The 24,363-nt window shown below is 36.9% G+C and overlaps 1 protein-coding gene across 6 annotated transcripts in view; it reads left to right on the forward strand.

The window, feature by feature from the left end:
* LOC115514070 (muscular LMNA interacting protein) overlaps positions 1–24,363 on the forward strand; it is a 250,047-nt gene that overhangs the window by 127,131 nt on the left and 98,553 nt on the right. For 5 of the 6 annotated variants that reach the window (XM_032593184.1, XM_032593186.1, XM_032593187.1 and 2 more), the window contains exons 4-5: positions 6,106–7,671; positions 20,053–20,124. In XM_032593184.1, coding sequence (XP_032449075.1) covers positions 6,106–7,671; positions 20,053–20,124 — 1,638 coding nt within the window. The remainder of the gene's footprint in view (positions 1–6,105; positions 7,672–20,052; positions 20,125–24,363) is intronic. The other variant, XM_032593188.1, reaches the window with a different exon arrangement.

Here is a 24,363-nt window from a genome sequence, read left to right on the forward strand (position 1 = left end):
ACTTTTTGCCATTTTAATTTTTTTTTTTTAACGTTTATTTATTTTTGGGACAGAGAGAGACAGAGCATGAACGGGGGAGGGGCAGAGAGAGAGGGAGACACAGAATCGGAAACAGGCTCCAGGCTCCGAGCCATCAGCCCAGAGCCCGACGCGGGGCTCGAACTCATGGACCGCGAGATCGTGACCTGGCTGAAGTCGGACGCTTAGCCGACTGCGCCACCCAGGCGCCCCTACTTTTTGCCATTTTAATTACTATGTGTCTTGGTGTAGACCTCCTTGGGTTAATTTTTTGGGGGTCTGTCTGTATCTCCTTGATCTGAATTTCTGTTTCCTCTCCCAGATCTGGGAAGTTTTCAGCTGTTATTTCTTCAAGTTAATTTTCTTTCTTCTTTTCTTTCTCTTCTCCTTCTGGGTTCCCTATAATGTGAATGTTATTATGCTTGATAGTGTTGCTGAGTTCCCTTAATCTATTTTCATTTATTATTATTATTTTTTTTCTCTCTCTTGTTCAGCTTGATTGCTTTCCATTACTCTTCCTCCAGGTTGCTGATCTGTTCTTCTTACTTCTTCTTGTCCACTATTTATTCCCTCTAATGTACTTTCAATTATAGTTATTGAGTTCTTCATCTCTGATTGGTTACTGTTTATATTTTCTGTCTTTTTGTGGATGGTCACAATGAGATCCTCCATTTTTTTCTCAAGTTCAGTGACAGTCTTTATGACCATTACTTTAAATTCTCTGTTAAGCATATTATTTATCTCTGTTTTATTTAGCTCTCTTGCTGTGATTTTGTCCTGTTTTTTTTTTTTTCATTTGGGATATATTCCTCTGTCTCCTCATTTTGTCTCTCTGTCTGTTTCTCTGTGTTAGCAAAGTTGGCTATAAATCTCCTAGTCTTGAAGGTAGTGGCCTTGAGAAAAAGAGGCCCGCAGTGCCCTACAGTGCAGTGTCCCTTGTTCACCAGAACCTGGAAATTCAGAAGTGTCTTTTATATATGTTGCATGTTCCCCTATTATTGTGGCTGAGCCTTCAGCTTAGTCATTTTCAAAGGCTCTCCTTGCCTGTTGTGGACAGAATTAGGCCCCTATGTTGTTAGTGGGTTGGTCTGGTGTTGCCTTGGGCTTGAGTTGAGTCAGACAAGACACTTGCCAGTGCTGTAGTGGTACTAAATAGCAGAGTGCTTTTGCTGTGCTATTCTCTGCAAAGCTTTGTTGATGGGTATTGCCTGCACTTAGAGAAGATATCTGCCTCCAGCCCATTGTTATGGCCAGAGTTGAATGTTGTGTGTGATTTTCTTCCCCCTCCCTGGGGAAGGAGGCATTTTGAGGTGATGCTGGCCCCTTTCAAGGCTGCTTTCACACTGCCATGCTTGTAACATGGCTTTGCATGGACTCCCTCCAAGAGCATGTTGGATGAGGTGAGTTTGCAGAAGAGCAGGAGGGTGGGGCATCCTGTTAGTGAGCTAGGTGGATAGTGTTGGTTCTATGCTGGTTCCTGCACATATCCCTGTATGTAGGCTGGGGGGTAGGCTCTTTTGTTTTTAGAGGTGTCTCCTAAAGATACCTACCCCTCCAGCACATGCTCTGAGATTAGTAAGCAAATCTGTGTACCCCAGGAATCTTTCTTTTTCTTTTTTTAAATTAAAAAAAAGTTTATCTTCAGAAAGAGCATGCAGGAGAAGGGCAGTGAGAGAGAGGGAAAGAGAATCCCAAGCAGGCTCTGTACTGGCAGTGCAGAGCCTGACTTGGGGCTCAATCTTACAAAACCATGAGATCATGACCTGAGCCAAAATTGAGAGTCAGACACTTAACCTAGGTGGGACACTAACTAGGTGGGAGCCACCTAGGCATCCCAACTCCAGGCATTTTTCAAACTGCTGCTTTTCTGCTGTGTCTAAGCAGGGCTATTTGATGTGCTGTCTCTTTAAGGGTTGGAACTCAGTTTCCTATTGTTTTTCTGTTCTCCCAGAGCTGAGCCTGCTGATTCTTAAATTTCCAGGTGTCAAGCCCCTCTGATTGTAAGCACTCCTGAAGTTAGGCTTCCTAGTTTTCAAAGCCAGATATTATGGGGATTTTTCTTCCCACTGCAAGTACCTTGTGCCCGGGGCATGTGGTATGGGGTCTGCTCCTTTCCCCTCTCAGCACTCATGGTGTCCCTCCCTCCTAAGGACAGTCTCCTGGGTCAGTTTGGCTCCCAACTGTGTCTCTACTTTCCCTACTCTTTTTGGTGTGGCCTGTTCTCTACAATTAGCTGTGGACAGTCTGTTCTGCCAGTCGTTGGGTCTTTTTCTGGGTTATTGACACTGATGTGGGTGTTATTTAGGTGTATCCCTGGGATAAAGTGAGCCTAGGATCTTCCTACTTCACCATCTTCCCGGGAAGCCCTTTGTTATTATTATTATTTTCATAGCCGCTTTAAGTAGATTAGGTGTAGGAGCATAATGGCAGCAGGATTGATTTAAGATTGAAGATTTGGCAAGTGGATTAGAAAAAGAACAAGGTAGCTATAATGTTGACAATACTGGCCGGAAGGTTGAGATTGAACAAAGTATTTCTAAAACCCGAGATGGAAAATAGTAGGAGATGAGAGAGATGAGATGAGATAGCAAGAGAGGGACTCTGTCATGAAGGAAAGTTACTTAGTTCACATTATACATGGAGAAAGTTTTGATGACATCTTGAGTGTAGGTGTGCTCTGATTAGATTTTAAAAAGTTGCTCTAATGCTAGGTTAAATGGGAGTGCAACTAGAGGTAGAAATACCAGAAATATTATTTAAATTGTTAAGGTTTGAAAGGCTGAGAATCTATCTGCCCAGTGATATTACGAGTGTTCATTAGTGAGATGACCCAGAAATAGGTGTGTTTAGGAGGCCAAGGTGTTTTAATGTAATTACTGCATATAAGCTCAAACTGGAATCTAAAGTTTTTACCTTGCATGGCTGTACAGATTTAGGAGCAAGAGCTCTACTATATGGATCAATTTCTTGTGCCATCCTAATCTTGGGAACTATTCAGACAGCAGATCAATCACTCTTGCTTTTATTCAGATGCTTTGGAATCTAAGACTCATTGGAAAAAATTGAATATATACGGAAGCACTTAATTTAGGTTGACTAAAATTATAACAGCTCCACAAGAGAGATTGGTTGTTAGAATAACTGGTGGCTTCTGTTATACAGGATCCAAGAGTGGATTTAGCATTCATATCATCCACTTGATGAGAGCAGAACACTACAAGAATCTTCTCTTACTGAGATTATTGTGAATGTATTCCAGAATTCAGGATAGTCTTTCTAGAAGAAGAAGTTAGGAATAACTTTGGAAGAAGTATATGGTAGGGGAACTCAAGGAATCAGAAGAAGGCTGTGAATTGGAGAACATAGTTGAGGGTAGCTTTGGAGAGGTGTTTAAAGCAAAGAGATCAACAAAGATCACATTAGAAATAAATGATGAGGAAGACAGAGAATAGCCTTGAGGAGAAGGAATTAGAGCATCATTAACAAACCTAGAAAACAAAACAAGATGTTATAATGGAAGAGGATGAAGGGATAGAAATTTGTAGACATCATTAGAGAAGTTAATTATTACTGGTAAAGGATCTATAGGGTAGTGGTAAATGAAGGACCTATTCTGAGCTGACTGAGCATTTGACAGGTATACATTCTTTCCTTCTGCACAAAGTTATTCATGTCTTTAACTACTTTTTTTTAACCCATTGAGAGGAATTTAGGAAAATGAATCTTTTTCATTAAAAAAATAATTCTTCACTCCTGGGAATTTTATAAAAGTATGGTGCTGTATTTTTTAATTAATGTAAATTAGGATAACATCTGTATTTGCAAATTAGAAACAAATATATTGCAAATACTTGTTAATATATTGAATAGGAGAATACAATAAAAATGTATGTAGGTTAATACAAACACAACAAACATTCTTAGACTTTTCAGAGTCGTTTCCTTAGAAGTTCCTCAATAATCAACTATTCAAAAGTGCAACAAAATGGAATTATTTATATTAGGTAAAATATGACTCACTGCAGTAGAATGTTTGGTAATTAGAAGCCATAGTTTGAGAAAGTTGAAGGGAACAGTTTTTTCTTCTGAATGAGACCTTCAAAATTATAGCCTTATGATTTTAACATCATAATTTCATGGATAATCTGGATGAATTAATGAATTTGCTGTATAAATTGAAGTTATCTGGAAATATTACTGAAAAGGGAATGGAATTTTGTGGCTGTTGTTATTAATTTACAAAATTCTTTACCAAAAACTATAGCATAACATGCAAGGACACCCTACACAGTCTTGAAATTTCTTCATTCTTTTTGTGATAAGAGTGCAATCATTGGAAATAATCACAGAAGAACTTTCGCTTATGTCTAATCACATGAATCAGTTATATGAACACTGGCTAAGCAGAATTGTTTCTAAGTAAAGCTGATGTGAGGGAATTGTTAAGCTTCTTTCTCAATTTGATTGAATTCTGCTTGATTATCAAATTATCCCTGATTTTCAGATATTCTGGGTAATGCCAATGTATTCAAATATTAATTGTGTAACAAGAATTCTGTGTTGCAAGTACACATATGAATTTACACATAAAAAGAAAGATCTATTTTAATTATGTTTACTTGAAACTTAGAAGTTTAGGGTGAGTTGTTTGCATTTATCAGTTTTAAATATTTTTAGGATTCAAAAGTATATGATATGAAAATCTTTACAGTAGGTCTGATGGACACTTAACATATTACAAAAAAAATCAAGAAATATCTTTTATTGAATTTGTAAAGCAGGCTTTTGCTAAGTTTAATTGTTTGGTCATATATTTTCTTTCCATGTAAGGCAATATATATTATATACAATAAGATATTATATAGTATAATATCATTTAATAAATATTAGCATTTTGAATAACTGATATTTCCTAAATTCTCTTATAAGTTGATAGAATCAAAGAAATAATTTTGCAGGGAGACCTGTGTTTAAAGATTTGGCTTTCAAATCATTTATAATTTTAGCATTTGTCTTTAGTACTGTCTTAAAGTACTGGATGATCTTTAAAATAGCACAAGAATACATACACCCAGTTATTTCACAGGCCCTTACTAGACTCTCTTGAAAATGATCGTTTCTTTCTTCCTTCCTCCCTCCCTCCCTCTCTTTTCTTTCTTTCTTTTCTTTCTTTCTTTCTTTCTTTCTTTCTTTCTTTCTTTTCTTTCTTTTCTTTCTTTCTTTCTTTCTTTCTTTCTCATTTTGTTTTGTTTTGTTTTGTTTTTAATATGTCAGGGGATTGGTGGGTTGCATTGTTTAAGGCAGATTACATTTGTAAAGTACTCTGGCTTCTTTTGATATGAAAGCATACCTATCTTTTTCCAGTAGAAGCCATATCATTTTTTAAATGTTCATTCCGGCAAATAATTAGGGAACATGTTTTTTGCTCTCTTATTTCAAGCCTTGCTTTCACTATCTCAATTTATCATTGTTGATGTTGATCATGTTGATGTTGGGTGCTGCATCTTTTGAGTTCTGGTCATTTTTTTAACTTGTACAACATGTAGAAGTACCTCAAGTTTTTAGAATTTTAAACATTTTAAGCATGTTAAACTTTTTAGGGATTGTAATCATTATTATATTATTGTAGTCATTGTATTATTATATTATTGTATTATATACTATTATATTTTTACAATGGAAGAAAATCTATTTCAGTTTTCAAAGTGAAGTTTGAAACTTACTTTGGTGATTTAAATCTTTTCAAGTCACACAATTCCGAGTCAAGATAACTATTTTAGATTTTGTCAGTGAATTATTTTCCAAATGGAAACATCCATATACAATTTTATATTAAGGTCCTTACAGGGAATAAATGAGGCATAATATGTAACACTTCACAGTTTATTTATATTTTATTTCAAATTTAAAGCAATGAGCAATGCCTCATTTGCAAAACAGAATTTCTTCCATTTTTATGGAGGTTTAAGGGGCCTGTTTTGTGTAAACTAATAGGACTGTTTGCATTAAACACACAAGTGACAAGAATATTTTGATAGTTTCACAAGTAATCTCCTATTACAATCTGTCTATTTCTCTTTCCTCTAGTTAACTTCTCCCACTACCTCTGAGCAGCTTGCCTGTAAACCACCTGCTTTCTCCTTTGTTTCTCCAACTAATCAGAAAACGCCACCTGACCCAGTTAACCTCGACGGAGCCTCTGTGCTAGAGGAATTCCACACTAGGAGGCTGGATGTCAGTGGGGCCTTGGTGGAAGAAACAGCTACGTATTTTCAAACTTCTGCTCACTCTTCACCCTTTTTTGCATCGAAGGGCACCTCCTCGACGTTACAGTTTCCCCATTCCACTCAGTTATCAGGTTCTAATTTATCCAGTCCGAGTGCAGCAGATCAGAAACCTGGACTGGCATCTGAAGTTCTGAAGAAGACAACAACTTTAAGTTCGCACGTCCTTAGCCCCAGAGAAAGCCCAGGAACCACTTCTCCTTCACCATCCTCCAGTGCTTCTCTGAAGTCAAATTCGGCCTCATACATACCAGTCCGTATTGTCACGCATTCACTCTCTCCAAGTCCAAAACCATTTACCTCCTCTTTCCATGGCTCTTCTTCCACTATCTGTAGCCAAGTGTCATCTAGTGGAAATCTCTCAAAGTCAGGGGTGAAATCCCCAGTGCCCTCCCGGCTTTCTCTTCTCACTGCCATCCTCAAGTCAAATCCTTCTCACCAAAGACCCTTTTCCCCTGCATCCTGTCCCACTTTCTCTCTTAACTCTCTGGCTTCTTCCACACTCACTCTGGATCAAAAAGCAAAACAAACCCCACCCACACCTAAGAAATCTCTCTCTAGTTGCTCCCTGAGAGCAGGGTCTCCAGAGCAGAGGGAACACCAGGTTTCCGAACTTAGGCAGCAATCCTTCCACTTACCTTTTCTGGCCAAATCTACTCCCCTTTCTCAGGCATGCTCCCTTTCTCCCACAAAACATGACAGTAGCAGCCTCATTTCTTTGAATGTAGAGAAAGTGTCACCCACTTCTTTGAAGAGCAACCCAACAGTCTCCCTGCTACAGACTGATACATCCAGTTCTGCAAGACTTCCTCCTGTTCCACCAAGTGTTCCTCCTGTTTCTTTGAAGGGCAAACAGGATGTTGACCTCAGGGGCCCAGAAAAGCCCAGGAATATTCACATACATCCTACATCAGTCTCCTCTGCATTATCTTCTCTATCTCCTCCCACTAACCAAAGAGCCATGCTCTCCTCTCCAGAGAAATGTTTCCATCCTTCCCCAGCTCTTTCAAACCTGATAAACAGATCCAAGAGAGCAGCCCCACAGCTAGGTGGCCAGGGGCAGAACCTTTCAACTCCTCTTTCAACCCCTGTCTCCAGTGCTAGCTCTGCCTCTCTTCCCAAACTGGGGTCCTCTCCTCTCCCTCGTGCTAATCTGCCGACCCAGGCGCTCCAGCTCAGTCCAACACTGTACCCAAATTGTGGCAGTGGTACCTTGCCTTCAAGACTTGGAAAATCTGAAAGCTCAGTATCCAACCACAGGTCATCTGTTTCAACCCGATCACCTCCCATCTCTCTAACAAGAACCAAGGAGCTGATTTCACCTTATGCATTGTCCATGTCAACAGGCCCTGAAAATAAGAAACCCAAGGTATTCTTTTGCATGTTGCATGGTGCATGCTTATTTTGAAATATGGGAGAATCTTTTTTTCCAGAGGAAAAATAATTATGATATTCATTCTGCTCTTAGAAGAGTTATAGAAAGTGTAAGTAGAGCTAGGATTTGGTGTATTTTAATGTGTAGGTGAATTATGATCTATCTAAAATGTGCATGTTTTGATAAAACTCTTTGATTTTACAAATCCTCCTGTTACAGTAACGTCTTATATCTATGACTCCAAGGTATTTTTTTTCTTCAGGCATAATGAGTTATATCATTGATCACAAAGATGGGATGGATATAAATCAGTTGGTTTGAATTTGAGACTATGATAAATTTCTGATTATTTAATTTCATGGACCCTATTGTCCATCAAAGCATCCTGTACTGAGAATAGTAGACAGGATCAGTGTAAAAATTTCCCCCTTTATCAGGTTGATTTCTTTTTTGCTCCTCCTGAGCACCACCTAAAATCCATACCAGTATGGATTTAGCTATATACATATAGAGCAAAAAGAAATAGAAATTTCCTTTATATGTGAATATTATATTTGATTTATTTTGAACTCTAAATACTTAGTAATTATGAAATACTGAAAGGGTAGGTAGGCTGGGTATAAGAAAATAGAATTGAGAGAGGAGAAATACTGACTTCTAAATGCTCTGAAGCAGCCCGTTGAGCAAGAATGGAATACTGGCATACGTTCATTCATTTATTATTTTTATTTTTTATTTTCTACTTTTATTATTGAAGTGTAATTGACATACAATGTTATATTAGCTTCAGCTGTACAACAAATTGATTCAAAAGTTTTATGCATTGTGCAGTGCTCACCACATAAGTGTAGTTACCATACAATGCTCTTAGACTATTACTATGTTTTCTATGCTGTATTTCCATCTCTGTGGTTTATATAACTTATAACCGGAAATTTGTACTTCACCCCCCCTCCGACAACCATCAATCTGTTCTCTATATTTAAGAATCTGGTTTTTTGTTTGTCTTTTCTTTTGCTTTGTTTTTAGATTCCACATATAGATGAAACAATGTGGTACCATGCACTGTTTGTGGAAATATAAATTGGTACAGTCACTGTGAAAAACAGTATGGCAGTTCCTCAAAAAATTAAAAATAGCAATACAATATGATCCACTAATTCCACTACTGGATATTTACCCAGTGAATACAAAAATGCTAATTGAAAAGATATATGCACCCCTATGTTTGCTACAGAATTATTTATAGTAGCCAAGATATGGAAGCAAGCTAAGTGTCCATTTACAGATGAAAGTACAAAGAAGATGCAACACACACACACACACACACACACACACACACACACACACATGGACATTATATAGTTGTAAAAAAGGAGATCTTGCCATTTGCAGCAACATGAATGGACCTATACGGTATTATACTAAGTGAAATAAGTCAGACTGAGAAAGAGAAATACCAAATTATTTCACTCATATGTAGAATCTGAAAAGCAAAAGAAATGACAAAATAAATTAAAAAGAAGAATCAGACTTGTAAATACAGAGAACAAACTGATGGTTGTCAGAGGGAAGTGGGGAGGAGGTTGGGTGAAATGGGTGAGATACAGGCTTCCAGTTATAGAATGAGTAGATTATGAGAATGAAAGGAACAACATAGGGAATATAGTCCACAGTGTTGTTACAGTGTTTTTTGGTGACAGATGGTAGCTGGTGACACGTGGTAGGTGTAGCATAACAGATAGAGATGTTCAGACACCATATTGTACACCTGACACTAATGTGACATTGTGTGTCAACCTTATTCAAATGAAAAAACTTATTTAAAAAACCTATACTCTGAAGACTGGCATTTGTTTTAATATGAGAAGGGAAACATATGAAGATGTAATTCATAGAGTTCATTTTTCCTGGTAGAAGGGCAACTCTGCTCTAGAGCGTGCCAGCTTCCCAACTATTCTCAAGTACTTAGGATGTGGATCGTATAGAACCAGAACTGGATTGTTGTATGACTCAAATGAAATTCTGAAGTGCCTGTATGGGGGGGGGGGAACTACAATTTTTAGGGCAGTGCAATCAAGTAGCAGTTCGAGAACTTCCAAATTCCGTGAAGATTGTGTTCAACTCTGTCATTGTTTGAATGATGAACTTAAGATGGGAAAGATAAAACAATCCTCAAGTCAAATCCTATCACATCCAATCTATCATATTAATGATGTTGTGGTACAATTCAACGTAACAAACATGCATAAAACTTCTGCTGTATGCCTACCACCATACTAGCTTTTTTGGGGATGTGTGTTTGTGTGGATGTGTGTTTTAAGAAAAGTAAGAGATAATTCTTTGTCCTTAAAAAAGAAATTTTATTCAGCAGAAGAAAATATACAGATACATGATGTGGAGAAGCTATATAGAGTTATTAAATCCATAATAAAACTAGAAAACAAGTATAAGGTAATATTAATATAGTATAGTACATATTATATACAATTGCTCACTGAATTCAATGTAATAGAACTATTATTATGGGGTATGGTTAGTGAGGGAACTTATAACAAATGGCAGGCCTGTGGGAAATGTTTAGGATTTAGCTTAATGAGGAGGGAAGGAGCTGGCATTTCAGAAATAGTAAATAACCTGACCAAATATACAGAAGATGAACCCAGAGGAGTTTATGTGAAGACATAGGAAGATTGGGCTTATTATTAAACAGTGACAATTGTAATAATAATTATTTTAAGAGCTACCACATGCTTTCTGTATATAAAATTTCTATATATAAAATATACAAAACAGTTAAAAATTAATTAGAAAAGATTATGTCAGGGGCACCTGGGTGGCTCAGTCTGTTGAGCATCCAACTTCGGCTCAGGTCATGATTTCATGGCTTATGAGTTCAAGCCCCATGTCGGGTTCTGTGCTGATAGCTCAGAGCCTGGAGCCTGTTTCGGATTCTGTGTCTGTCTCTTTCTCTCTGCCCCTCCCTCACTCATGCTTTGTCTCTCTCTATCTCTCAAAAAAGAATAAACATTAAAAAAAATTGGAAACAATTATGTCAGTTAACTTTTATGACAATATGAGGTTGGTAGTACTATGTTCTTCATATTATATACCAAACACAAAGCAATAACTCCTATTAATAATCATTTTAGCCTGATTTAATTTCTCATGAAGGAAATCATCATTTATGGAATCATCAGAATTATAAATTTCTATAATGTTTGGGTCATTTAAAAATGTATTTTTAGGGCCCCTGGTGGCTCAGTCAGTTAAGTTTCCGGCTTCAGCTGAGGTCATGATCTTCATAAGTTCAAGCCCCACATCTGGCTCTGTGCTCCAGCTTAGAGCCTGGAACCTGCTTCAGATTCTGTGTCTCCCTCTATCTCCGCCCTTCCCCTGCTTGTACTCTGTCTCTGTCTTTCAAAAATAAATAGTAAAAAAAAAAACACAAAAAACCAAAAAAAAAACCAAACCCCAAAACATTAAAAAATGTATTTTTAGAAATTATTTAGTCCTTGTATTTTACATTTTCAAAGCAAATGGGATGGAGAAAAATCTAACATTTTCTATAATTCTGAGTCAAAACTTCTTATTTATTTGAGGTAAAATGACCTGGTGATTATCTAAAAATATATTGGTGTGACTATGGAATTCATTTGTGATATATTAAAAACAACCTGGTGATGTAAACAGTACTGTCTCCTGAATTTATTAACAATTATTTCTTAAACCATACTGCCAATATGTTTAAATTATTCATTACCTTTGTGAAAAGTGATTTTACTTGAGAGGCTTCTTCTGAGTGTTTCTCTTTGTGGTTTATTCTGCTTAGTTCACGTTTTGTCTTGTTTTTTGTTTTTTTTGGAGAGTTGGAAAAGGGTGAGCCCAGAGGGCTTTTGATCAAGTCAAGTTCTTTTTTGTCCTAAAATCAAGTTTGTTGAAGATCTGTTCTCCCACAGCTCACTTACTGTTCCCAATATTAAAGAATTTTCAACATTTGCTTTATTTTTAGTTTTAATTCCTAAGTTAAAAACATCATGCTTATAGAAGTGCATGATAAATTTGCTGAACATGAAAATATGAGGAATCATGATAATTTATCTATTTTTACCCTTTTTATTGAAAAAAAATGTTTCTTATAATGGGCAAAATTCATGATAACTTCTGCAAAAAATAGTTGCTCCCTGAGACATGCTGTTCTTAGTTATATTTATTTCCTCCTTGCTTCTTGCTCTTATCTCTCCAGGTAAAAATCAGCCTACCTTTTTTTTTTTTTTAATTGCAAACTATTATTTGCAGGATTTGTAACTTGAGTATAAAAAATTCATTAAAATGGATGCTGGAATAGATAAATCTTATCCCAGTTTCCTTTGATGTTTGACTAGTTTTGCTTGAATTGCTAAGATTATTTTATAGATTGATAAGAGGAAACAGACAAAAGCTTTGGGATATCAAAGAACTCATATGCTCCTATGGATTGTTTCTTGTCTTGTTCCTTCCACTGTGGTGCTAATCCAAGCACAGGGCTCTCTTTGAAGTCAAAGAGCTTCAGATTTAGATCAGCTTCACTCAGCGCCAGATCCCAAAAGCAAAGAGGTCCTGGAATACAAATGGCCATCAAATTAAAACATGAATGCTTGAAGGGTATTAGTTCAAAGTGTGGGCCCTACTGTCCTTTGATATTGAAATAGAACGGAACAGCTAGAGTATACTGAGCTAATTTGAGATATAAAGCATGCTTGATATTTCTTTTTTATAGATAGAATCTTAAGGTTCTGAATCTGTTTACATTAGTATGGTATAATTGATATACTTTAATTTCAGATACAGTTTTAAAATATTAATTCACATTATAATCATGGTCCTAGACAGGATGAGCATCTCTCTGGATGTTGTTCAGTCCACTCTTTGATTAACATCTATATTGTTTGAGACGTTTCTGCCCCTTGGGAAAGGGAATATCATAAAATTAATTCCCGGAGTTGTATTTGGGTTCCCAATATATTTGGCCTTCATTTACAACCTAATTTAAAGTTTTCTCCTAGGGAGTTAGCATGGTGTTCCCTAAGGGGATTTGAGGCCCTTACCTCAAAACTTTAAACATCTTGCCACTTACTGAAGATGGTTTGAAGCTCTTTTCTGACTATGAGAGCTCCAGTGATGTGCCTGTCTTGGCCTTACAGCTATTTGGACACATAGTTTAGGGATCAATTGGGAGCTTTTAAATGTTTCATGACCTTTTATAGTTGGTGTTTTATTTATAAACCTCATTCCTTGAAGACATTAAAACATTTCCGGGGCGCCTGGGTGGCTTGGTCGGTTGAGCCTCCGACTTCGGCTCAGGTCATGATCTCACGGTCCATGAGTTCAAGCCCCGCGTCGGGCTCGGTGCTGACAGCTCGGAGCCTGGAGCCTGTTTCAGATTCTGTGTCTCCCTCTCTCTGACCCTCCCCTGTTCATGCTCTGTCTCTCTCTGTCTCAAAAATAAATAAACGTTAAAAAAAAATTTAAAAAAAAAAAAAAAAAAAAACATTTCCAATTACATCACCCTGAAAACTTGGTGACAATAGTCTCCATGTGACTGTCTCCATTTCTGCTGATCCACATGTAATCTGAGACATGAGCAATATGGAATGTACCCTCATGAGCTAAAATGGTCAATCTGGTTCAAGCAATCGATGTGCACTGAGTGCTTATTATGTTCAAGACACGTTACAAAGTCAGGAGGATGTTGCAACAAATAAAATTGCAAAAATGCTTGCTCACAGAAAGGTCTTGGGCGGAAGAGAAACAGTCAGCAATTACCATGTCCACCTCCACGACTGCCATAAGTAAATTTTCTTGTGTGTTAGATAGTCATACACGGTATGGAGAAAAGTATAGCAGGGTATGGGGTAGTGTCACAAATTTATACTGGCGGTCATGACAGGTTCCTTTGGGAAGGTGACATTGAAGGGGGTGATGCTCCTTAAGAGAGTATAGCCAGGAAAAATACCTGATGCCAGAGAGTGCTTGGCAGGTACAAAGGTAGGAGAGCCAGTATCCCAAGAGTGGAGTTAGCATAAGGAGGTTGAGATTGTCAGAGGGACATGTAGCTGCGAGCTGGGTCCTGTGAGGTCTTGTGTGCCACTTCTTAGTCACTGATTTTTAATTTGAGTAAGAAGCCATCAGAGGGTTTTGAGTAGATAATTGGCACAATCTTGTCTATCTTGCGGCCGTGTTAAGAATAGACTGTAAGAGGGTGAAAGCTGAAGGAAGGAGAATTTAGGGGTCTGTTGGAACAATCCAGGCAAGCGACGATGATGGCTCTGGTGAGGTTCTAGCGGTGAAGGTGAAGATGATGTATCCGTATATATTTTGTAGGTAGGGTAACAAACCTTCACAATCATAGGTGAAATGATAGAACAGCTGAAACTAGGTATATGTATCTTCTTGTTTGCTTTTCTCCTTTTGTTCCTCCTCCACCTCTTCACCTCTTCTACAGAATTCTTGGTGCCTTTGTGGAGATTCTAGATTTTCTATGATTCTCCCATCCCTCCTATGTGTCACTTACATTTCTGTACTAACCAATTCTGGGTCCCATTCCCTTTGTTTCTCTCCAGCTAGCCTTTATTAATTGTGCTTAGCAGTGATTCACACTCAAGTGTCAGTAATTGACAAAAACCTTTTTTATCCCTTGAGGAATTTTTGCATTTTAATTCAGGGAGGGACTTGTGCAGTTTAACTTAAGCAAGGTATTAAAAAACATAGGGATGGGGTGTCTGGGTGGCTCAGTGGGTTAAGTGTCCCACTTAGGCCTAGGTCATCATCTTGCTGGTCTGGAGTTCAAGCCCTGCATCAGGTTCTGCGTTGACAGCTTAACACCTGGAGCCTGTTTTAGATGCTGTGTCTCCCTGTCTCTCTGCCCCTCCCCGACTCATGCTGTCTCTGTCAAAAACAAACATTAAAAAATAAAAATAAAAATAAATAAATAAAATAGGGATTCAAGGTCAAGAGTTCAAATCCTGAAACTTCGTTTCATTGAAGGACTTTGACAATTTAATATATTAGAAATGCCTTCAGGGCATACTTTGAAGTGGGAAGAGGGTCTCTAATCAGCCAGGCTTATCTAAGACTTGAACAGTAGATGAGGAACTAAAATTTTGTTTTTTCATGTCCTCTGAATCTTTCTGTAATTTTCAATAAAATACTTCAGGTTAGGTCAACAAATATGTGCTGAATATCTGTTCTTTGCCAGGTTGGTATACGATATTGGAAATTGTATAAAATATCTTCTCTAAAAGACCTATCAGGCTAATAGGGATGGCAAAATATTGTAATACAATAACATATTGCGTATTTAGAGTACTAGAAACACAGACAGATAAGTCAGCCATGGAGACTGCTACTGGGAAGAGAGTTGTTCAAGGAAATTTCTCCCTCTCCCTGCCCTGCCACCCCTTCCCCACTGCTTCAGTTCTCAGGATCATCATAGAGATTATACTCTGCCAGTAATCCAGATGTAAGGGAGGTCTCTGGGCAATTGGATCAGGGCTTGGGTTAAGCTTTTGTCTCAGGGAGATTCTGACTCAGGCAGTACATGCATGGTCACTGATGAGCAGGAAGGGCTCTCTTGGAGTGCCTGGGTGACTCAGTAGGTTGAGCGTCTAACTTCTGCTCAGGTCATGATCTCACAGTTCAGTTTCTGTGTTCAAGCCCCATGTCTGGCTATGTGCTGAGAGCTTGGAGCCTGGAGCCTACTTTGGATTCTGTGTCTCCCTCCCTCTCTGCCCTTCCCCCACTCATTCTCTCTCTCTCTCTCTGAAAAACAAATAAACATTAAAAAATTAAAAAAAATTAGAATGATGATGCTCTCATTTATACTTGTGGATGCTTCAGGAAAGAGAAGTTGGCCCTGGTGGTAGGGAAGCTCTTTTGTTCAGGATTCTCTCTTGTTCATGTAATCTGAGGTTCTGCCCTTCACCTATACTTAAAGTGTAACCATGAGTTCAAATTTCTAATTCTCAAGGCAACTAATATAGTTTGCTTTGAAATCTCATGGGTCCTTATTACTGGAGCCTGTGGAGGAATTTTAGCCATCAATAATAGTGGATGTGATAATGGTGAGAAATATTTTCTGAAGGGGAAAGGTGTGTTTTTGCTGTTCTCACTTTCATACCTGGGATTTATGTTGTAATTATCTAGGATAAATAGAATTTATAAATAGGATTAGCTCTGAAAAAACTTCTAGGGTAAAATACCATTTCCTTTTCTAAACCTAAACTTTACTCTGCCCCTTTATGTGGTAGATATTTAAGAAATATTTATTGAATGTTGACCAAAAACATAGATTACAAATTGGAGAGATACAATAGGTATCACTGAATGTTTTCTGGATTCAGGGTCAGGCTGGTCAGTTCTACTTTCTACGATTAGCTGATGGTGATTCCAGCCGGTATTACTACAACTTACTATTCAAGTTATATTTACCTTAACTAGAGAAATTTGTAATTTTAAACCAAGGAAAGGGAACCAGTGAATTTAATTTAACACCTGGAAGACTTGGAGTGCTAAAGAAAAACTATATTCCAAATTAGAATATTGTTAAGAGAAACCTGAAGAAATATGGTGAACCCAAAAAGTATCTCTAATGGCAACAAGAATGATTTTCAGACTGAAAAGGAAAGACTACATATGTCTTAGGCACACATAAAACCCCACAGATGGGAACTAGAAGGAAATATCTATATGCTCTAAGTTCCTATCTCCTGGTTTAGATAAACTGTATCTCAAACAAACCAAATTTCTACTTCTATTGTAAATGATGGGCGATAAGAGATTTGCCAGAAAAAGAAACAAGCCATATGTTCTATTTATCACAAAAAAGAGGAAGGTAAATTCTGAAAATGATTGCCTATATTCTTAGTTTGTGATTGTTTACAGAAGCAGTTATGACTGAAAGTCAGACATTTTTTTCAATCAACAGATGTCTGTTGGATTGCCTTCCAAATTCTAGCTTTTGTGATTTTTTTTTTTTGCTATATCATGAAAAAAGAGAGATATGTGAAGTGTAATGACATCTCCAAACTCAGATTTGTTCTGAGTGCCCAATCTAAAGCATCCTGCATGTTACTTTCAGTGCCATTATCCTATTTTAATTTTCTGTGTTATTACTTATCTCGCTAGGATATTTCTTTTCTTTCTTGTTTCTTGGCTTATGGTTTGTCTCTTTGGGTGTAAGCTTAGTGTTAAGCTCTAGAGAGCAAAGGCTTTGGATGTTTTGTTCACTGCTGAATCTGTAGTACTTAGAGCAATATAAGTCACAAAGTAGATAATCATTAATATTTTGTTGAATGAATCTATTAGTTGAACTGCCATATCCAAATAGATTTACAGGATAGATTGGTGTCCCCCAGGTTGGTAGAACCCAGGAGGCAAGAGGTCCTGATCCTTGGTATATGACTTGAATGAATAAAAATGACATGCCTGACAAAATGGTTCATGAAATAATTATAAAAATTCTTATCTTCATAGTTTACAATAACAAACCAAAACTGATCAGATGAAATGGGATAGAGATAATGCCTGAAGTACTATTTTGGGATCTAGAGAAGAATAACATAACTGCAGGATGGAGTTTAATTTCAACAAATGTTAAACAAAAAAGATGAAAGGATTAGAGATTTTAGGTGGTAGCATACTCAGTGTGATCCAACAATATGAAATGACTCCAACTTCACTCTCCTGTATGTATATTCTTCACTTATGACAAAAGCAAGGAGACAGTTCCAGTTACTATCATCTTCATTGTATTAACTGAGTTTATTATCAATAGATGTCACGGAGGTGATGATTATATTCTATTTTGTGTTAAAAATACATCTCGCTAAGTGCACACATTTTCAAAATGTAAAGGAATGTTGACAGAAGAAAGTGATGAGGATAGTGAAATCTTCAACTGAGGATCAGTGAGGATGGGTTGGAGGAAACAGCATTACCACTCTCATGCAGAAGGGAGCTCTTCACATGTGTCATCATTCTAAGGTGGGGAGAAAGGACCAATGGAGTAAGGTAGCAGGAAGTACATCTGGCTCAGTATAAGGGAGAATTTTGTACCAATTCCAACAATGAGGCCTAAACATGTTGTCTTGGGAGATAGACAAGTGTTCATGTGGTAGCTGAACAGAGGATTGATCAAAGAGATACATGTCTTAGATGAGGGTGTTAAGCCAGATGGCCCTCAGGATCACATCTAATTCTAAGATTCGGTGGCATTATGTGTGTGATAACAATATATCTCTTTGTAAAGGCTTGTCCAATTATATACTTTAGGGCATTTGGGGATAGAAGAACAAACATTGTAAATTATTGTGTGTCCTGCAATGAGAGGCAAGGGCATATGGTAGATAATTGCACAATTGTTGACTAGTGTGCCTGCATCCAAATCCCAGCTATGACTTACTACCTAGTGACCTTAAATAAGTTACTTAACATCTGTGTACTTTAGTTTCCATATATAAACTGGATATAATATAATCTAATAGCTTGGTTGTGATAATTAAAAGAGATAATACACATAAAGCTTTTAGAATGGTACCTGGCTCATAGTGATTATTAGCTATTATTATTATTATTATTATTATTATTACAACTATTATTAGAGTTAAGTATTCATAAAACCATCATGGAGTATTAATGATATAATGTTATGTATTACTTGTCTGCTTAGGTATACTTTGAGAGAAAATGTTATCTTCTAGAGGAAGCAAATATATCTTCTAAAGGAGGCAAAAAGGCCTGAGTTCCATACCTGTTTCTGTTCTTTATGGACTGTCTATCTTAGGCAAGTCACTTAGCCACACTATGCCTCCTTTCCCTAATGGTTCTGTAGTTATAGGGCTTCTGTAAAAGTAAATGTAAAATTAATTTGCCTAGTAATAAGTGCCAGCTGTTATTCTGCACAAAGAGATGGCATTTCATTTTCAGTTCTTATCCAAAATATGTCCTATGTAGATTATAGCAGTGCAAGGTCAGTATAGAGACCGGGGCTTGAAGGGCCCTGAGACTTTTTTCCTCCAAGTCTGGCATTTTGATTTTTCTCTACTTCACCCTCTTTATAAGGAAAATGAATGTGCCAGCCTCTTACCTTCCTCACACTATTTTAATGGAAGATTGCTTCAATTATATCTATAAAACTCACAGGTTTTATTTTATTTGACTATCATGTCTTCTTCTGTAGATCCTGTGGTCTGCTTTCCAGGGGACTAAGACAGCTTAGAGCTGCGTGCCAATTTCTAGCTGGGTCTGGGCCCTCTGGGGAAGCTGCCTGAGACAGGGGCTTTTGCAGTGATAGGAGCCTTGAACTTAGTTAAGCAGCTTGGGACCCAGAGCAATATCAAAACTGGGCTTTTGATTATGCATAGTATCCTGATGCATACAACTTCCTCATGCTCTACCCTCTCTCTCAAATACTCCCAAACTATATTACTCTGAGTTTTATTAAAAGCTCAGGATGTTTTAGCATTTGATTCATTAATATAATTGTATTAGAAAGAGCAGGAGATGATGAAGTTTAAAAAGGTGAATTTATGGGGTACCTGAATGGCTCAGTTGGTTGAGCGTCCGACTTCAGCTCAGGTCATGATCTCACGGTTTGTGGGTTCGAGCCCCGCGTTGGGCTCTGTGCTGATGGCTCGGGGCCTGGAGCCTGCTTCGGATTCTGTGTCTCCCTCTCTCTCTGCTCCTTCCCTGCTCACACTGTTTCTCTCTCAAAAATGAAAAAAAGATTAAAAAAATTTTTTTAATAAAAAAATAAAAAGGTGAATTTATGATCAGAAGTTTGGCCTTTTAGCTTTTTCATTATGGAATTAAATTGCTGATATTACCTCTATTCACAATATGCTACTTAATAAACACTGATGGTAAATTTTATGTCTTCTGACCCTTGTTTTTATGAATGATGCAAGAGAATGTATCAAGAGTTCAATTAAGTTTGTTGGAAGAATGTTTGTTAATTATGGCACTATAAAAAAGAACCAATTTCCTTTGAGGATCAAGGAAAAAAAGCCCACTCACATTTATAGACTATGAGGGGCACACTGCTCATGAGATATTTATATATAACTTTGCAGAAATGGATGTTTTTAAGTTCTGAAACTGTATAGCACATAATTGCCTATAATCCCTAGGCTGATATTTTACCGTGATGTTTCTTTTTTTCTCATTCTAATAAAATATTAACATGGTAAGCTAATTTGTTTTCTGTCAAAAACAAGTTGTAATAACTGTTTTCTTCATTTGATAACCTGTCATTTAACTTGGTAGCACTAGTCTAAAATTATGTTCTATTCTTCCCTCTTTTCATCTCCACTCTTGCTTTCTGGTTACTCATTCTAGCAATACAAGACCAAGTCAAGCTACAAGGCTTTTGCAGCAATCCCTACAAACACATTGCTTTTGGAACAGAAGGTCAGTGTTGGTTCAAAAGCAGAGGGAATTTTATGTTTCTAGTGTCAGTTTTGTTATATGTTCTAAAAATGTCTGTTTTAAAGTTCTGCTTTTACTAAAATTTGCTCTTAGTTTAGGGTGACATGATGAAAGCATCTTGCTGAATAGAATTTGACACATCATTGCTTTATCACCAGCCGCTAAATATGAGCCTAGAATTTATCACCAGAGGCTAAATATGAGCCCAGAATTGTCCAGTTCATTGTAAAGCAGTCATGAAAACCTGATGCAGATTTTGATACATCCCTGTCCTTTGGAATTTTAAGCGATTGTTGTATTTAAGAGCTTCCACCTCTTTTCACATTGATCAAAAGAGTGGAGGTAAAATGGGGTTACATGTGGGCGACTTGGTCAAGACTTGGTCACTGGTAGTGGCTTCCATAGGGTGGAAATGTATTAGCTGAGTATCCAACGTAACGGCTTTGATCCTGGCATAAACCTCTTTGTCCATTCTCACCAGCCATTCGTCCTCCTTCCATGAACGGGAGGGAGGATTGAGATCACTTCTAGTGACCCAGCTGCTTTCACATGCCTTTAGGGCATTTTTGCTTTGCTATTAAAAGTCATTAATTATAAAATTACAGGCTCCTGCTTCAGTAGGTAAATTAAATTAAAGCCTCTTGTTTAATAAGCACATTACATATGCTCAAATGAAAGCCACATGGAGGATTATATCAGAATGGAAGTGAAATCAATTACCAAGTGTATGAAATTATTCATTCCATGTTATTTTTATGATATTTATTTAAGCAATTTACCTCTCAGTGCATTAAGCCTATTTTCTTCGGTGTAATTATAGTATTTCAAATACTGTTATTATCATGTGTCAAAATGTTAATGCTTGCCAACCAGGTGGTATTTTGACCACTGATTTATGAGTATACTTTCTTGTTATGTCAGTATGATCTGGGAAATAAAATCTTTGCATGATCTCTTGTCTAAAATGTAGTAACTGTTAGTGGGAGATGCTTTGTAGCGTATAGATGGGCATTGGTGGGCAGCACCTCTGCTGTCATATATCTCTGAGAGCTAATTCCCAATTATCCACGTGTGGCCCAGAGTCTATGCTCTATATGTCTGAATGCTTTCAACTAGGGGGTTGAGGAGTTGCTGGGCTGCAGAGAGATCTGCAACATTTTCTCCAGCTTCTCTTCTGAATCTCTACCTTTCTTAGCTCATGAAAAGATGAGATGGGCCTAAAACAGTGACTTTAGGAGGCTCAGGAGGATGCAGGAGGTGATACTTTTGCCAGTTGTCCCTTATCCTATTGTCTTGGGTTGTCACGTTGAGTCATAGCGGCAATATTTTCTCACCGCAGACCCTCTGCCCATTTTAGATGGACAGTTTCTGAAATCTGGTCACAGTGTCTCCCTCCACAGAAATGGGAGAAACTCTCCTCCCAGCAGCTGGCCAGGCAAAGAGAATAGACACCTGTCGGTGTCCCTCCATCATACTTGTCTTACCTACCCTAGCACATTCTCCCGTACCTGTGTGCTACCACTGTATCCATTTTCTGTTTAGAGAAATAACAGTTACTTCTTCTTGGAAGACTTTTGTAAGATAAGGCTGGATATCATTATTGGTTCCAGAATCTCTGTCTACCAGCTCTCTTTTCTTCCAATTAAATGGATTTTAGAGGTTATAACCTATTAGTTGGTCATTAAAAATGAAAAACCATTAGTTTAATTTCCAATTTCATCACAAACCCATTCCATAAATGTGTACTGTGGCATCACTATGTATCGAGCCTGATGCAGTTTCATATAGGAGAGGTTTTGTGTTTTATTTATGTATGTATTTATGTTTAAGGATATTGTCTACATAATTTATTCTTTTTAATGAAACAGAACTGCAATACCATTTTAAAATAGAAGTCTATGTTTCATAATATTTTTCTTCATTTATTTTTAAGTCAAAATTTATTTATTTAATTTTTAAATTTTATAATTTATTGTCAAATTGGCTAATATACAGTGTGTAAAGTGTTCTCCTGGTTTTGGGGGTAGATTCCTGGGGTTCATCACTTACATACAACACCCAGTGCTCATCCTAACAAGTGCCCTCCTCAAGGTCCATCACTCGTTTTTCCCTCTCCCCCACCCTCACTCCCCAAAAGACCTACTCTTTTAGGAAGCATATTTTTATTTTTTATTTTTTAGCACAACAGAATATAAATGTCATGATGTCTAATTAAAAATAGTGTTTTTCTAGGGAGAATTGAAACACTAGTGTAGAAACGCTAGTGTGGGTAATTGTCTTTTGGCTAAGATAAGTTGGTTTTGGACCATAAATACTTGAATTGTTCAAAGGTCATGAAACTTGGCATATGTCTGTTTTTTCTTTAGAGCCTTTGTATAATTTAATTTATTTATTGTTGGCTTTTCCATGACGTGTGTTCCTTAATGAGGAATTTTAATTTGTAAGAATTTTTAAATAACAAAAGTCTTATCTTTATATTTTATCAGCATTTATTTCCATTTTCACTAATATTTCTTGAATGATATTATGGTGCTCCTTTCATGTTCTGTAGCTTTAAGAAAAAAAAATCTGGGGGTCACCTGGGTGGCTTAGTCGGTTAAGCATCCAGCTTCAGCCTAAGTCATGATCTCCTTTTGAGTTCCAGCTCCACATCCGGTTCTGTGCTGACCGCTCAGAACCTGGAGCCTGTTTGAGAGTCTGTGTCTCCCTTTCTCTCTCTGCCCCTCCCCCACTCACACTCTGTCTCTCTCAAAAATAGACATTAAAAAAATTAAAAAAAATAATAAATAAATCTGATAATGTAGGTCTTTTTATCCATCTGTTTATATAATAGAACTCTTTCTATGCAGTTAAAATTAAAGGGACTTATTTCTGAATTGAGTAGGAAAATTAAGACTATACTTAGCAGAAACTCATCTATTTTGGGAAGGATTAACACTTTGGAATATTTTCTGAGATCCCTTTACTATCACACAGAGTACCACAAAAGGAAGGGTGCTGCAGTCCCATTATAGTATTCTGTTAGGATTTACGCGGTGGAATGCCTTAAAGATAGAGCCAATGTATTTAATTCAGTTTAACAATTATTCTCTCCCCTAACCAGATTAAACTCATGGTTGATATTTTATACCACATTTTGTTTCATAGTATATGGTATAATTAATGAGGAATCAGAATCACTTTAAAAAATAATGCTATCTTTTTAAAACGCAAGGTTTTCTCCACATTGAAATACAGGCATCCCTTTCAATCAGATATTAAATTCTCATGGAATCACTGGATTGGTTTCAGCTTTAATCACTCCTAGACGAAACCCATAATTTTCAAAAGAGTACATTTTGTTGGCAGCGGACCTGAGGTTTCTGGTATTTCTGTTTTGTAATTTATTGTCTGCATCAAAACTTAAATTTATAGCTTATTCTGTATTCTATCATTTTTCTCCTCGTGAACATTTAGGAAGAAAGCATTTTTAGCTTAACTAAGGCTTTATAAGAAGAGATAAATGTAAGACATATTTTAACGTGTTAGCTTCAGAGTCTCTGGCTTCATCTCCTGCCAATAATCATCTTCTCCAAGACTGAGATAAGGATGAAATACAAGTGATTACAAAGCAGGAACAAAGTAATCAGATCAGCTTACATTTGTGACTGTCCATGAACCTTATTACGATATATTCAACAATATAATAGAGGAAACAACTTTATACATTACTATTTCGTCTTGTTATGTGTACTGTTGTTCTGTTCAGAGAGTGTCAAAGGTCTTTCTCTTATTGACTAATTTTTCTTCTTCTCATCTGAGCCTGATAGCAATAGGTAAACAGTTAAAATTAAACTGAAGGACTCATGTTAGTATTCTAATTAATGGCTTTTTATTTTTATTCTGAAAATATATTAAGGAAAGATGAAGAAAGCAGTATTTACACAAAATAAAATAGTATGCATCTTTATTGTTTCACAAGTGATTAATATTTTTCCAGGAAAGCACTTTTTTTTTTTTTTTTAGAGCAGTTGAAGTTCTCCGTTCCTTTCTGCACAAGTATTCCTCAGGATAAAATCAAGGTTAGAGTTAGGTACAATTTTCCAACAGATAGCATTACTATCTGCCAATTTCAAGACACATTTAATTCATAAACTGTGTGAGTTTGAAAGAAGAATGATAGGGTAGCTCAATTTTATAAATAGCACATATAAATTGTAGGGTTAATTATTTAAATAAAAG

This window comes from Lynx canadensis, chromosome B2, assembly GCF_007474595.2.
Source record: "Lynx canadensis isolate LIC74 chromosome B2, mLynCan4.pri.v2, whole genome shotgun sequence".
Classification (NCBI taxonomy): Eukaryota; Metazoa; Chordata; class Mammalia; order Carnivora; family Felidae; genus Lynx; species Lynx canadensis.